The sequence below is a fragment of the Patagioenas fasciata genome, chromosome 3 (genome assembly GCF_037038585.1).
Source record: "Patagioenas fasciata isolate bPatFas1 chromosome 3, bPatFas1.hap1, whole genome shotgun sequence".
NCBI classification, from domain to species: Eukaryota; Metazoa; Chordata; class Aves; order Columbiformes; family Columbidae; genus Patagioenas; species Patagioenas fasciata.
Genome location: NC_092522.1, coordinates 88,254,920 through 88,271,841, shown reverse-complemented (window position 1 = coordinate 88,271,841; position 16,922 = coordinate 88,254,920). Strand labels below are relative to the sequence as shown.

At 36.9% G+C, this 16,922-nt stretch overlaps 1 protein-coding gene across 2 annotated transcripts in view; it reads left to right on the top strand.

Annotated features, from left to right (window-relative positions):
- Positions 1-16,922, top strand: part of ZNF292 (zinc finger protein 292) — a 48,661-nt gene that overhangs the window by 18,771 nt on the left and 12,968 nt on the right. For both annotated transcript variants that reach the window (XM_065833345.2, XM_071806786.1), the window contains exons 2-7: positions 1,180-1,334; positions 1,867-1,945; positions 2,575-2,710; positions 12,239-12,441; positions 15,167-15,303; positions 16,567-16,708. In XM_065833345.2, coding sequence (XP_065689417.2) covers positions 1,180-1,334; positions 1,867-1,945; positions 2,575-2,710; positions 12,239-12,441; positions 15,167-15,303; positions 16,567-16,708 — 852 coding nt within the window. The remainder of the gene's footprint in view (positions 1-1,179; positions 1,335-1,866; positions 1,946-2,574; positions 2,711-12,238; positions 12,442-15,166; positions 15,304-16,566; positions 16,709-16,922) is intronic.

Genomic DNA, 16,922 nt, shown 5'->3' with positions numbered 1-16,922 from the left:
GCTGACTTTAATAAAAAGGGGAGCCATGACTTTTGCTAAATGGCCTTGATAGTATGAGCTATGTAAAATGCTTCCACTGACAAACCCAGTGTTCTTTTGTGATGAAATAGTGGGTTCTGCAGATGAGGGACATTGCTCTAAACAACTTATTCTGATGGCCCTGCGTTGAGCAGGGTGTTGGACAACCTAAATTGCTTTCTGTTACTCTGACCATTCTACCTGTTATGGCCCCAAGAAGCAATCAGCAAAACTGATAATATGACAGTCTGCAGCCAACTGTAGTGTAGGAATTAGTTTGCAGTCAGTTGAGCTGCCTCGGGCTTGACAACAGATATCCAAAGGGAACACAGAACCATAGAATTGTTTTGGTTGGAAAAGACCTTTAAGATTATTGAGTCCAACTGTTAACCTAGCACTACTTGCGATGCTGACGAGAGAACCTTATTTCCTACTCCTCCTTAACGTGTGTTTGAGTTCCCTGTCCCCGACTGAAGTGAACAGAAGCGTTTTGTACTTTGAGTGGTAGTAGTTATTCCATCGCTTTATTGAGTTTTATTTCTAAACTGTCGTTTGTTGGTATTCATGTGGCAAAGCAGGAAGACAGCTTTTTCACTAATGAATTTTGGATATATATATCTATATTGTCTTAAAAAGTGTAGTTCATATTCCTTTCAGAACCATGTAAAAAGCGATAATCTAAAGACACCTGTATTGGCAGGGTGGCAAGAGAGAGGAAATGTGAAATTGTTCTTGAAAGTAGATAAGTTAAAATAAAGGCTAATGTTTTGTAATTACTTACTTCAGAACCTGAACAGTAGAGATGGATGTCTAAAACCCAAGTTTTCAGTCCCTTAAGTATGTATGTTCCCAGATATACTCTTCAGGCTTTCGTATTTGGAAAATATGAATGCAAACTGAATATTACGGGGATACAATAGAGGGAAGTGTCAATCATAACGTTTTTATATAAGAGAATGATTTTTGTGTAGAGTTTTAAGTGGCAGTTGTTAATGAAACAATAATTTTTAAGGAAAAACTGGGTGTTTTGAGAACATGTACTTCATTTTAGGGAAAACAGAGTCAGTCATTGAGAAGGATAGTCTACTAGTGAGAAGTATAAAACAAAAACCTTGCAAATGTTCATGAATTTTGGAATTGTGTGTTCCTCTTCCTAAACAGACGTTGCTGGAATATGCAGAAAAGTGGAAAACATCAGAAGACCCTCTGCCCCTATTAGAGGTGTATACAGTTGCTATCCGAAGTTATGTTAAAGCACGACCTTATCTTACCTCTGAGTGTGAAAATGTAGCCTTCGTGCTTGAACGTTTGGCACTGTGAGTATGTTTTTCAGTTGCTAAAACCAACCTGTATGGTATGAACTTTGCACTGCCTAAATGTTGTCCCAGTCCAGTTCACAATCGGAGGAAATTCTAAATAGGTTGGGAAGCGCCTGCCTTCCTCATAGTGAATGCTGTATGTGAGAGAATATCTTCAGCTGTTGGAGCAGTCTTGAGAAGAACTGTTCTGATACAGGTCAAGCCAACATCCCTGGCATCGAACAGTTTGCTGCTATTGATCTGCATGCAATCTGAAAGTGCATCAATTTACATACAGTGTTACAGGGTTGAACTTCACTGACAATTTTTTAAATTTTTTTTAATTAGTAGTAGGTTTTAGAGAATTTGCTTTTACAGCTGCTACAGGAGTGTCCATGACCACCATTTCTCTATATGTTCAAACAAAACAGACTTTTATGGCTTTGGCTTTTCAAACAAATACCTGTTGGGATACTAGAATTGGGATTTGTTGATCATACCTTTTAAAAGCCAGAAATTGAATCTAATAATATTCCTGTTTGCCTTCCAGAAGCTGTATTGAACTTCTGCTGTGTCTGCCTCTTGATTTACCTGAAAATAAATGGAAAGAATTTCAGGCTTTTGTACAAGTGAGTTTGATTCATGAAATTAAGAATTAATAGCTTTCCAGAATGGTTTGGAAATTTAGGGATATTAAGTATGTATCATGTATGTAGACTTGTTCTCTGGTGGCTGAACCCTCCAGCCCTTCAGCTGGAGATTCTATGTATTCCGCAGTAATTTCTGTCAGCCGTATCACTTTTGTGTCATAGTTCATGTAGAAACTTTGGAGAAAAAACATGTTTAGATACTTGAAATAAAGCTAATGTTTTAAAAGCTAATAACACTGTTAGAAATGAAATGTCATTCTTTACTAGTCATGATTGTACATTTGAGATTTATTATGAGTGGAAGATCTATTGATACTAGAGAATTTGTAGATCTCCCGCAGGGCACTAGCAGGTTAAAGATTAGAGCTGTGCTTTAAAGGAGGGTGTTGAAACAAGTTCTGCTTCTTGGTATTTATCAGAAGTCTGTAGTGGGAGGTCCTTCCTACAGGTCCTTGGGGATGAATATTTAGATTGTTTTGTTATACATTTAACTCTTTAACTGATAAGGGTTTGTGGGTTTTTTCACATAAGGTATAAAGGAATATAAAAGACACATATTCTTAATTTTTTTCTTAACAGTACTTTGTTTTATAACATGTATTCTTCAGGTGGCTCACAAAAACTTGATGGAAAATGGCAGCCGGGAACTGCATATTTTAACTACACTTACACAAGAGAAGGGAGTGTGGAAGAACCCAGTGCTGTGTGGTATTCTGTCCCAGGAACAGTTGGATCCAGACAAAGGTAAAATTTAAAATGATGATTGGGATAAAATATGCCTCATTTTTATAATATATTGAAATAGTGTTAGAAGATATAGAATTATTTTTTAAATATAGTTTGTGATAATTTATAAGCTTTATAGACAAATATATGTGTATAATTGTCTGAATTATTAAGACACTATGTTCCTAGGAATATACAAATAATTTAATACTGATATTTTGCATAAAATGTAATAATAATTGAAGGTCTTGTGTTGTTTCATTATAAGCCATGTGAAGGGAGATTACATACAGACTATTCTATGATGGCGTAAGTTCAGTACTAGTAGACAAAAAATATTTTACATAAAACAAAAACTAAAAAAATACTCTTTTTTTTAATTTTGTTTTGTGAATATGGCATTTACTCCATTATTAAATGCAAAGAGGGCCGTTACTGAGTATTCATTTAGACCGGAGCTCTGAGAATGGCTAACAGCAGTTGCATAGTGAAGAGTGTATGATCAAGCAAAGGCATACAACGACAGTTTCCTGATGTATCGTTTGAATTGTTAATGCTTTGCAATTCAGAAGTGGTATCCTTGTGTTAATAAGTTTTAGCTGATTTTTTAAAATTCTTCGCCTAATTGGTTTTAGAATCTGTATGAACTGTCACAACTAAGTGTCTGTGATGGTTACACAGTTCTCACGTCAAGTAAAGTAGTGCCCCTTGCTGTCTGCCTCCTTTTAGCCTGATGCCTGCTTACTTTGTGTGATATTGTCTATTTATTAAAAAGTAAACTATTCTTGCATCTTTTAAGGAATGCATGTTTTCAAGAAGACATGATCTGTTAGACTAATAGGCTGCTGTCAAATCCCATCTTCTCTCTTTTGTAGTACGTTTATTCCATACCATCCTCTAGTTTTACTGTCCCATTCCTCAGATGGGGGACCAGAGATCTGTTCTTCTGTCAACATGCAGATGCACTGATTTTTCCACTTCATTCTGCATTCCTTTTGTAATATTTCCTAACAGTAGACTTGCATCTTGACTGAGCATTGAACTGATGTTTTCTTAAAACTGTCTAGTTTAGTCCCGGTTTCTTTCTTGAGGAGTAGTACCTACTTCAATGTTAGGGTTTTTCCCCAACACGCAGCCTGTTGGTCTATATGTACAATTAGGATTGCAGTTTTGCCCCATGGAAATCACTTTGGGTTTTTATCAACATTTTAATTTTGTCTGTTACGCTACATTGTGGAGTGCAGTCCTCTCCAGTGTTTTAGAGTTGGCATGTTTTTATTACCCTGCTTTTATCAGCATGTTTTGTCACCTTGATCTCTTTCTCCCTTTTCCAAATATTTATAAAAATGCTGGACAGCAGAAGTCCTGGTACAGTTCCTCAGTGAATCCACTGAGAGTTTGTTTTCTTTTTTCTTTTAACTGAAAATTTATCCATATGAGGATCTTCTTTTTACGATCAACATAGGTTGATATCTCTAGGGGTTCTGAGGGACTTATTTTAACACCTTTAGAAAATTGATTTTTATCTCCCTTATTCATGTTATTGTAACTCCCTCAGATAAGTCCAGTAAACGTCTAACATTTTTGTTTTGTTTTTTACATAAGTTGTGCTTACTCTTCCACAAGATTTGTATTTTACTGCTGCTTTTAATAATTTAGTGGGCTTCTAATACAGATTGGTATGCAGTTCCTGGAGTCCTCTTTTGCTAGCTTCATATCAACCACCTTCTAGTCCTCTTAACAGTAAGGTATTTCTAAGAGAGAGGTTTGGTTGATATTTTACTTGCCTTTTGTTTGAGACTTTTTAAGAACTCGCTCATTAGTCTAGTTTTGATGATTACTCATTTTATCAATGTTTTGCTGCAAAGTTTTTTTACAGACATTTCAGGATTCCTTTTAGTCCTGAATGTTGTTTACTCAAGGATGCTTCTGCCCTGGGCTAGCTAACTTATTCGTGTTAGTTATTACTTGTCTTAATGGCAGAAAATGCTACTAAACTAAGTAGCACAAAACTACATGTCATCGTAAAATGTCAGTCAGAATCAAAAGTAAGAGCTACCCCTTTTGCAAAGCAGGGAAGGCAAACAACAGCGTGGGTGATGTTCAGGAGGGGAAGAATTCTCAAGCCACCCATCAGCTTCTTGACTGAGTTCGATTCGCTGGGAAGTGGGTAGCAAAGCCATTAATATCAGGGTGTTTGGTGCTTAGGAATTTGTCTGACTTTTTTGTATTTGTAAGCTTAATTTTCCTCCCCATCCAGGCAAAAATGGCAATGTGCAATCCATTTTTGACATCTGTATCAATAATTTTTGTGGTTTTGAGACTTAGTGATCTTGGATATACATTTAAGTCACTTTCAAGGAATTGGCTTCTTTGTTAATGTCACTGGGACCGGTGCTGACTCCAAGCTGCACTTACCAAGGGCATTTGTGTAGAAGACCAGAAGACAGTGGGACACAGAAAAATTTGCTTTTTCTCAAAAATAATTAAATCTTGCTGGTTTACTTTGCTAAGAGAAGGCCACATGAAGGAACCCTCATCTTTTCAAGTGAAGATGAGCAACCTTTTGAACCAAAGAAGAGTTGTCAGTGGTTTGAAAGTGTTTCCTTCTAACCTCATTCTGTTCAGCTTTGAGGTCTGGGTTGGTCTGTGGGTGTTGTTTCCAGCCTGGAGATTGTCAGTCAGCCTTTCATCATTTTCAGTTTTATACCATGTTCTCTTCTATTCAGCCAGCTTGAACCATTTGGTTGGGGGGAGCAGTGCCATCCTGTGGATATGTTTGGAGTTTTTCCTTCCCCCTTGTATCAGTGGCAGAGTTGTCATGCTACATACTCATATTTTTCTGACTCAGTTGACAAACTACGTTCTAGTTACTGTCATCCTCTGTACATTGTTTTTTGTCATCTGGCTAATTTGAAGGATATTTTAGTAATACCAAAACTCAGTTGCCCAGAGAGCTGGCTTTCTTGTCTGTAATCCAGCACTCCCACTGCTACCACTTACCCTCTTTCAGCAGACAGCTGTCTCTCAGCAGTCTTCAAACATAACTCCAGTATGACTGTCTTTTGGCATATTTGTAAGCTTTGGTTACAGGATTCTGGTTTTGTTCTTAATGTTGCATTTACCATTTGCTGTTTCAGAAGTTTCCAAGTATTTAAGTAATCAGCTTGTTACACTGGGATGGTGGTGTTTGGCAGATTTAATCAACTGGGTCTTTGAGTAAACATTTATCTGTTGGAGATGAAATAACTAGTTGAGACTGGAGGTGTTTTTTCATAATATCATCCCCTTAAACTTTTGTTTCCTGTATTTTTTTCAGTTCTTTGTTTGTTTTATTTCAGTCTTGGTAGTCTGAATTATGACCTATTCAGAATAATTATATTCTAATCTGAATCTATGACATAACCAGATATCTGCTGAATTTTTAGTCAATGATTATCTCTTCTGGAAGGCCTTTGTTGTTGATTCCTGCAAGTCAGTGTGCTTACTTTTCCTGTCGGAAGCAATATTAGGTGTCTGTTCTATCTCAGAGACAGATCCTTTCCAGTTCCTCTGGTTTAAATTGTAGAAACTCAGGACATAGTGTAAGAGACAAGTTTGTTTTCTCTGACCATGCCCCACAGCTGGTTTATTCTGATTACAGTCATGCAAATGCAGGCTTGTCAGAATTGGACTATTCTCTTGCTCCTGTAGTGTTGGGAATGGATTGTTGTATGGGTTCCACCTAAATGTGATCAGGAAGTACCCACTTCCTAAGATGTTAGGGAGTCTTTTCTCTGAAAACCATGTCTTTAAGTAATTGCATAACTCCTGACTGCCTTGGGCACAGCTCCATTTTGTGATGAATGCATGCCTGTAAGAATTAATGCACTAAGGAGTTCAAAGTAAGTGGAGGATGGATACCTAGTTGTTTGAAGCACTGACGAGGACGGCATGCCTGTCACTGATTTCTTTGATACTGATGAATATTACTGCATTACTACAAGACACGTTCGTGTAGTAGTGTGATATAAAATAGTAAAATCTGTCTTGAACTGTACTGTGGGAACTACATACATACACTTACGTACAGATTTGTGTGTGTGTGTGTGCACATACAAAATTCTTCCGCACTGGAAGTATTTTGTGTCCACATGATTTGTTACCTGCTTGGGTGACAAACATTGGCATTGCCCTGGGTTTTTAGCCCACCTCTGACCACAAATTTTGGGAAACCCGGCTTGAGTTACCAGATTTTGTGCAACAGATGTCACCAAATAAAAAAGAATCTCCTCTTGGGACCTGCTATAATGCTGATACCCCACTTAAGTTGTTTCTAGAGATTATTTCTCTCTCTCCCCCTGCAATTAGAACATCAGCATTGTCATTAGGGGCTGTGCTTTTTCACACAATGTTAGTCTGTTTTGTATGGGGGACTAGCCTCGAAATGGGCATTTTGATTCCTGATGAGCTGAAGAATATTTTTTTCTTATCCTTGACTGGTGACTCCAAAGAGAATTTATTTGCAGAAACTGAATTGTCAGCAGGGTCTGTGGGTGTCATTTGTGGGCCCCCTAAGTGGACATCTAGAGTTGATAGCACTACTCACAGCTGCCATCTCAGAGATTTCCTGAAACTCCTTTTGAGTTTCCTGAGTCTGTGTCATGAATCAATCTGCATTCATTTGAAGAATGCTCAGGCCATCTTCCACTTTGCCATGGAGCACCGTTCAGCTGCTTTCCATCAACCTCAAACTGTGGGAACAATGAGTCTCTGTACCAAGGCAGAAAGAAATTTGGAAAGATATCGTAGGCATGAAAAGAAAATATTTTATCCACATCATTAAATTCAAGGTGGCACTATTAGCTGTGGTCACAGACTAGCCTGAAAGTAATTGGTTCACCTGCTTTAGCACTTGACAACTGTTTTCATATTTCTATCAGATGTCGCATTGCATTTGCATGTTGACTGGACCTGCTCCTACTTCAGGTTTCATTTTCATGGCTACTTTTTTTCTTGAGATTGCATATGATGAACAAGAAGTGTTTGTATTTGGAGAGAGGAATTTTGCATGTTTCTCTGCTTCATTGGTTGGTTAGAGAAGGAAACCTGAGTAAGACAGTCTTAATTCTTCACATGATAGTGGATCTTCTGTCCTATTGGCCTCCTCCTGAACTACCAGATAGCTTAATATGAGATCAGGACCGATTCTAATCTTGAATTGAAACTGATATGAATTCATGAAAACCAGAATTTGTTTGTTAAATAGTGTGGCTAATCTGGTTGACTTATTGCTTAGTGTACCAAAGACTGAAAGTTTAAGTATGCCTAAGTGGTTTGAGTTGTGATAGCCTATGCAATAGTAAAATACTCTGCTACTGCACTTCCACCTTCATTTGGGTAGTGTGGCTTGTGCCCTTCAGCTTGTACCTGTTTTTCCATCCTCAGGGTTGCCATTTTCTTGTAGTGATGATGAAATCCTTCAAAGCTGTCATTGGTATCTCCTCAGCTGGCACTGAGCATGAGTGGAGGAACTGTCTGGAGGAAAGGGATCTAAGATAATCCTACAAGAAGCCAGCCTGCTGCTGCTTTTTTTACCTGATTCTGATTATCCTTAGAGATTTAAACCTGGATGTCAAGAATTAAGTTCTTCAAGTATGTCCCACTGAAAAGAGGTTCGAGGATCCAACCACCATCACTGTTCAGAGATTATCAAGGTAGATAACAGGCAGGTTAGAATTTAAACAGCCAGCATGGGACTGGTTTTCAGTAATGAGGGCATCTGCCACAAGAAGCCCTGGCTGCATCACTGTAAAAAAAAAAAAAAAAAACAACCACAAAAAAACAACAAAACAAAACCCGTGTTTGCATCCTGAGTGAATTCAAAGCAACCACCTGGAACTTCTTTTACCCTTTCACCAGACAATATGCCATTGTAGAAGCATCCAGGATTGGTGCTGCATTCAGCAGAATTGTGCTGAGATGATGTTTGCATGAAGGATTCTGAGACCCAGCTCCAGGTAGATATGAAAGTTCAGAGTCACCCACAGTGTGAACGCACATGTGGACTAACACTTGAAGATGACTAAAGAGGTTACTGACAAGTAACTGAAGTTCTTTGAGATGCATAGTCCACATGTACATTCACCTCCTGCTTTCATCCTCCTTGGCCAGAGCAAAGTTGAGAAGAAATAAAAGTCTGTGGTAGATAAATCGATACCTACCCGAGAACTGGCAAAGAGTGGAGTTAGTAGGATTGTGAGTGCTTCCAGTAAGGTGAAATTTCTGTGCTTTGTGCTCTTCAAGTCTTCCAGTCAGCCAAAACGTGACATACATGTGGACTGTCCACCATAGAGAACTCATTACTACAGAACTGTGCTCGCAGCTTATTCATGCTCTTGTGTGCTACTTATCTGCAGATTATCTTCTCTCTTTTTAATTCATGTATAGTATAAGCAGTACCTGTGATAAAAGTTCATAGCAGTTCTTACGGACTTGACATGGAATCATTCGGTGGTATGACCTGAGACTCCAACTATGAGATTCAAGGGAATAATAGGGAAACTGTGACTGAAAGGTTGGATTCCAGTATCTCCAAGTGTATTTGCTAGGGTTAGTAGATCATAATACCATCTGTCAGATGTCATCTGCTCATCTTTTCTTCTCTTATGTCAGTTCTGTAATCTTAAATGAACTCTACACATGCCTTGCACAAACATAAGTTTGTGGATTTTAAGGAATGGTGGAGTGCTGTGTAAAACCAACATTTAAGAATTTTTCCAAGAATCATGCTGTTGATAAACTGTATTATTCTCATTAAATAATTCAGGTTTTGTGCTCCTAGAGATAAACTAACTTGTGCTGAAAAAGCACTTGTGCCTTTAAGCATTTTTATGGAGTTATTTGTTACAGTAAACAGTTTTCCTACAATAACTTGAAATAGACATCACACTATAAAATATATTTTAAAAATTTAAACCAAACAAAAATCTTATCCTTAAGACTCTTCCCTACCATAGATTTGCTCCTGCGAGCTTGGCACTGTTTTTTGTCTTAAAATGTCTTACGTGGTTCAGTTACGCAACAAATATAATTAAAACTCATGTTTTGAATGAGCTTTTGAATGTTAGCTGTAATTATTATAATAACTTAGATTAGAATAAAAGCCAAAGAGCTAATATGTAGCTTTAACCCCAAGGTCTTCCTATACCTTGTTGAGAAGATAACAGAAAATGTTCTGATGCTTATGTAAGGTTGGCTGGCTGAAGCAGTAAACTCTAAAGGAAGGGGATTACTGAGGACTAGCAGATAGAACACAGTCTCTAAAATATTAAATGCATTAATTATAATAATAAATCAGAGTGAAATGTCTTGGGTTACCAATATAACTTAAAGTCTAAGGTCTTCCAGTGTCTTGTTACAGAAAATAAGGTAAAATGTTCCAATGTTATTCCAGGCAGACTAGCTGGGGCTAAGCACTGTGGGTGAAAGGATTACTGGTACCTGGTAAGAGGAAGAGCAAGGCTAAAACTATTGAGTGTAATTAATCACTGGGTCATTTGTGGGTTGACAAGAGTATGAACATTTTTTATAAGGTATTGGTAATGACATTAAAAGAACATATATTCACTGCTTAAAAGGCAGATGTCCTCTAATAAATACAGAAATGGTTGCCATCTGCTAATTATCTGTTAGTGCACTCTAGTATTCCTTTGTTCCTACATGAATAAAAATCTGGTCATATCTTCATCGACAGGGAAAGAGGAAAAGAAAATTTGTATTTGACTGAATATTCTTACACAGTGAGCCATGGCTGATCATTTGTAACAGTGCACAAGGATTCTGAACAAATAACTAACAAGTTGGTTGAAATGATACTTCAACCATAAATCTGAAAATGCATGAAAGATAATGATGGGGTCTAACAGGCCTGATTTCCACAGAAGGCAGTATTTTCTGCCCTAAAATTCTGTGCACTAACATGATAAAACAGAAAACGGTTGACCTAATTTCAGTTGCAAAAATGGGCTTTTAGTAATATTCTGTATAAGTAGCTATAAGAAGGAGAAATCATGAGATAAACTGAAAGACAGTCATGAATCAAAAATGAAGTAGGATGGGAGGAAGCAAAGAATAAAATGAGGTGAACTTTTTTCTTTCAGTGAACCTTGTGTTCGGTATAATAGTACTTCAAATACTAGAAGTAATCAGTTTTGGAGATGCTGGAATTACTTAATTAGCTAATCAAACCCAAACAGGACTTTGAAAGTCAAGAAAATATAAATTAGGTGAATGGGCAACATGCCTCAAATGAAATTCAAGGCGAGTAAATTAAGAGCAATATTGTGAATATTTCTAACAAGATGCATCATAAAGTGAGTGCTGCAAATGCCTAGAAGGTTTCAGGAAGGGGTGATGAAAATACTTGGGGACTAGAAAAAATCTTATTTAGAAAAGATCATGATTTTACCCTAACACTGAAAAAAATTAATTAATCTGCTGTTTTTCACAAAAGAATGGGAACAAAAAACAGTAGAAAATTCTGCTGTTTTTAAAATATGAGAGAATGTGTCATGAAATTAAAATGTGGTAATTGAACGGCAAAATATTTTTCTTGCAGTGTGTATCTGGCTTGTGGAAAGAGTTGTCACAGAGAGAGCTTGATGTCAAAAGGATTAAACAAAATCAATTGTCTCTGTGTCTATTTAGTTTTAATAACCAACTTTAAATATTTTGGAGGCAATACTGAAGCTCATGCTTCAAACTTGGAACAATTTGGATCTTGAAGACCTGGATAAGGCCTCAGATGTATATGCAAGAGTAGGAACATTAACCTGTGCTCCTCTTTTTGTAGGATTCTTATGCTTTCCACTGAAGCACCTAGAGTTGGGTTGTTGGCATAGAAAGTAGTATTTTAACTCTGGTAGTGGCGTATCTACAAAATATATTTGAATCAAATTCCTGTGTCTTTGAGTTTTAAGCTATACGCAGTCAAATGTATACAAGCCTTGCCTTGTCTTATAGGAAACTTATTTGGCTGAAAAACTTTTAAAGGGATTTGACTGCATTGTATGGATGTATAATATGAAATATTTAGCACCAATACAAAGGACTTCAGATACTTCTACACTTGTCACATTTATCCTTCCATAGCAAGGTCTTTAAAAGGCAACTATGACCAAAGGTGTAGCACAAAAGCATAAAGAGGGATGTGAGTGTAATGACTTTGTGTTATTTGTTTTTCTGTAGAACTGTCGTCAAATGGTATTTAAAAATCTTAATATTTATAAGCTTCCTAAATCTGTTTTGTGTGCAACTATTTTGCCAAGAAATTAGAATGAGTTGAAACCTGCAAGTTAGATAAAAGGACTCCTGTAGCAGGGAATCCTTATAATAAACAAGTACAGTTCTCAAAGGCTCTTTTTCTCATCTATGCTTCATACCTTTTGTACCTTTTTTGATTTGTATAAATTTTTGGGGTTGACCATGAAAGAGTAAATGCCATCTATTAACTCTGTAACCTGTTGTGAAACATGTATGTAATATTTGGCTTGTTTTTCTTTGAAGTGAATGAATTCTTAGTGTTTGAAGGCCCTGTCCTGCTGGATATGCGTATTAAGCACCTAATGAAAACAAAGCAATTAACGCAAGCTACTGCCCTGGCAAAACTGTGCTCTGACCATCCAGAAATCAGTGCAAAAGGCAATTTCAAGCAAACCTACCTGGTCTGTCTTTGTTCAGGATCACCAAATGAGAAACTAATGGAAGAAGTAAGTAAAAAATGAAGAACTTCTTTTAGATTTATTTCTTTAATAGTAATAAAATCACTAATAATAGGCAGACTTTTGGAAGTGTAATATTAGGTCAGTAGTAATAATTTTCTGGCTCTGCCACAATTTTGTGTTTGATTTTGCTTGAAGTATTTTAAAACTCTTCCTCAGATCCTGTTAGTAAGGTGAAGATAATGGTTTTCCCACTTTTAATATTTTAACTGTAGTTTTTTATTTAGTACCTAGGACACAGAGTGAAGCCCTTTAGATGCTACTTTCAGTTCAGAGAATAAATGTAAATTTTCTTGACCCAAATGCACAGGTGAAATTGAAGATGGAATCAGATATTTGATCTGGTTTAAAATATAAAATCCTTCTTATTTAAATGCAAAAGTCAAAGAAGATATTACAGTTTTGCTTGTCTGCATTCTTTCAGGTGTCATCTTCATTTCTCACCCCACCCCACAGTAATATCTGGGTTTTTTTCCTTCTTGAAGGAAAACTAACTGCAATTGTCAGTTTTCTTGACTGTTTGCATCTCTCTGCTGTCTGTCTCTGTGATCTTTTTGTGTTAATAATAATTATCAAGCATGTTGAATTTGATCTTGAAGGGATGAAAATGATGCAGTGATTACAGTTGAAGATGTTTCCTACTCCAGATATAGACTAAATTCTAAGATTACAGCGTCTCACTGATCATTCTTCCAATGATCAGTAGGGTCGGACCGGTCTTAGCCTCCCAGCTCTGGCTGCTGTAAGCCCTGCTTACAGGCTCGAAAGGAGCTGTGACAGGACCGTGCAATTTCATGGTTGTTTGTTGAAGACTGTTGATGGAATTTGGAATTTGCAGCCATGCAAACATGCTTCTTTTGTTAGTCAGCCCCACCATGCTCCCAAAACAGAAGGGGCTCAGACAGTGAATGAATTCTGAATCCTGTGGACAAAAGCAATAACGTAGCCTTGTTTCTTAGGATGTCGTAACATACAGATAAGTTCAAACTGGGTTATTACAGAGAACCGAATTCAGATATTTCTAAACCTTGGATTGCTTGGGTTGCTTAGCTTTGCAGCTTCAGCTGCAGTGCTGTTTGCAGTATTACTAACCATCCCAGAAAGTTCATGTATTACCAAGAGAAGGCAGATACGCTATTAACATGTTAGGATGGACTTCTGAACTGAGAAGGATAGCCATTTCATAGTGTGAGAACAGTAAGAAAATGGAAAAAAAAAGTAAACTGTAAAGAAGTATAACTCGCTCTTTAGTGTTATGTAAATTTTTTATCCATTCAGAATAGGCAGAAGAGTAGCATTTGAGATAATTTTCAGCTTGGATTGGTCTAATGGTTTGCTTCAGTAATGTGAAGAATTCAGATCTGCAGTACATGAAATGCTAGACTGACGGACTTGATGGCTGGACTGTACAGGCCTTTGCTGGAAGTTGGGTCCCATAGGAAGAGACGGGAAAAACATATCAGAAAAAAAATACTTTTAAGTTCAGTTTCCCATATTCTTCCCTAAGCTTTTAACTACTAGTTCCTGTTTGAGATGAGGTGCTGAGCAAAGCAGATCTTCGATCTAAGTTGGTATTACAGTTACCTTAATCCATCCTCTCTAAGGTCTTGAGAAAGGCAGTTTTCTTCAGAAGCTGACTTTGAGGTTATTAAACCTCAAATGATGTTCAGTGAAGGGTTATTAGTATATTTACAAAATGTCAATTTAGAAGAAAAAATGGGTTGCTGTATTCTTCAAAATTGTGGTTTGATTGTTGGAGCAATAACTGGACACCACAGAGCCCAGCCAAGCTGTGCTGCCACCTTATCCAAAGTACCGAAGTAGCTGGTTGTTTGGGTGGGTACTTCTGTTTCTTGCTTTGGGTGGTCTTGTGATTTCTCAAGAGAGACTTCCAACAGTGCTATTGCAATGGTCAAGTTATTCTTCAACTGCCAGTCTCACAGAATAAGTACCAGCATGTCCTGCCAGATGCACTAATTGATATATTCAAACCACTCTGCTGAGAATCAAACCAGACAGGAGTTGTTGCAGCAAGTGTGCTGATTCAGTACTGATACAACCATCTAGTACTACGGCGTGACTATAGTTTTTTTTTTTGTTTAACTTACAAAACTAAGTGCTTCCATAATTGCTTGAACAAACAACTTATATTGCAGACACTGTAATGTTGTTCTAGGAGACCATTCAGCTGACCTGCTTCTTACTGTACAGTGTCCCTTTTTATTTTTGATTTTTAAAAATACTGGATGTTAAACTTTGGATTAATTAATCACCCAGCTGTTGTATTAAAGTGGTAGTAACATCAGTGACTAGTAAACTGGGTTAGAATTTCAGGTAATAATATTTTTTTGTGTTAGGCTTCAATTTAAAGTTATAAATCTGGTTATTACAATGATCGTATGTATGTAATCTATATGCATAATTAATGTTGTACTTTAAAATTTTTAGGTGCCTGAAACAATAGATACAAATAAGTCTTATGCCTGAGAAACAAATTTATATTCACTCTAATAAAACAGTTTTTCAGGTGGCATCACCTCTTTTGACACTGTCTAGAAATGCACTGATTTGCTGTCAAGCTTATCTCTATCTGATAGAGTTAAATATTCACTGAGTTCTAATTAGCTGTCGCCCTGCAAAGGATTAAATGACTATATGTCTGAAAATGAAACCACTTTTTTAGTCTTGGTGTTGTTTCCTTTCCTCCTTCTAGATTGCCGAAGTAGATTGCAAAGATGCTCTAGAAATGATCTGTAACCTAGAATCTGATGGAGATGAAAAAAGTGCTCTGATTTTATGTGCAGCATTTTTATCTCGCCAGCTCCAGCAAGGAGAGATGTACTGTGCCTGGTAAGTTTGAATATTTCTTTCTGTCTAGTGGAACAAAAATTATTTTGGGGAAGACAGAGCTGATACATAAGGCATAAGTTAGCTTTCTTTAGCTGATAAAATCGATGAGTTAAACAGAAAGGAGGTAAGGCTCTTGGAAAACTAAAAAAGAAAAGGAAAGAGGGGAAAAAAGTATTTTACAATATTAGCTTCCATTATGGGAATTTGAAGGCTGCATGTATGATGAGGCGTTTACTAATACCAGTAGCTGGTTAATAATTTTTCCTGACAATAATCTTATGCTGTAGAAATAAGGAATTTAATATCTGCAGGCAGCTAGTCAGCATTATGTCACTGTTTAATGCATAAGTGCTGTTCCCATCTGTCCTTATTTCATAACACAGTATTTCTTTAACAAACTTCTAGAAAAGGAGGAGCTCTTTACTACTATAACCAAAATAAGAAGCTAGATGAAGATACTTATTGTTTAGGACTTGCTTTCATTAATGTGGCAACAAATAACTGGTCTTTGTTGGCAAATATTTGAGCTGTTAGGGTCTGAATTTCCAACTGCTAGCAGTTTGGCTGTACTTCCAAACCTGTATGATTCCTGAAGGATTTGCTTTGTTTGTGTGCCTCCTTTGTATGTGCAACAGCAGGAGAATACCTGCTAATGCAGGATTTTGCTTAAACAGATTCTGCTAAAGTTGTTGGGGTTACACCCATTCCACCAGATACTAAACACTCCTTGCTATCTGCACCTAAGAAGTGAACTAGGTAGTTAATAGAGATACAGTAATACTGCTTTGCTTTGGGGGCTAATTTCTTGCTAAATCGCAATTAGATTCAGTTCTTAAAGCAGAGCAGCTCAAAAAGAATATATCTACCACAGAGAAAAGCCCTCCTTGTATAGCTGTTAGTAATTGCTAAGAATTCAGGAGAGTAAAATTCCAATCAGTGGAGTGAAGAGTAAACTACTTTGCAAGACATTTTTCAGGGCCACATAACGAGTCTGTAAATGATGTGAATTGTGGTAATACTCATTTTATTCTGAGCTGTCTTTCTAGAATTGAGTCATTGTAATAATTTTGAAAACTAGATACTAATAATGTAAGTATCTTAATAAAAGCTTTTCTCTGTAAGATAAGGTGTGAATAAATTCTGACTTTTTTTTTTTTTTTTCATTTCCCAGAGACTAAATAGAAACTGTTCTCAACCTTACATTTCTTGTGATCAGATTAGTGGTTGCATTGCTGGCCCTGAAATACTGTTCTCTTGTTCTAGGGAACTGACTCTTTTCTGGAGTAAACTGCAGCAGAGGGTAGAGCCGTCTATTCAAGTGTATCTAGAGAGATGTCGTCAACTTTCTGTGTTAACTAAGACTGTTTACCACATTTTCTTCCTGATTAAAGTAATTAATTCAGAGGTAAGGATACTCTTAAAAGAATATTTCTGGAACTTTTAATGGAACTGTAATCAGGAAAATTTATGAAATCTGCTTAGACACCCTGTCTCTTGTGGAACATCAGCTTTGGGGCAATCCTAATTGGTTTTAGGAAAAAGGGCTGTAGCAACTTCCTTCTGCACATAAACTATAAGTTGATTCAATTCGAATCATTAAAACTTCTTTAGTCGTTTGG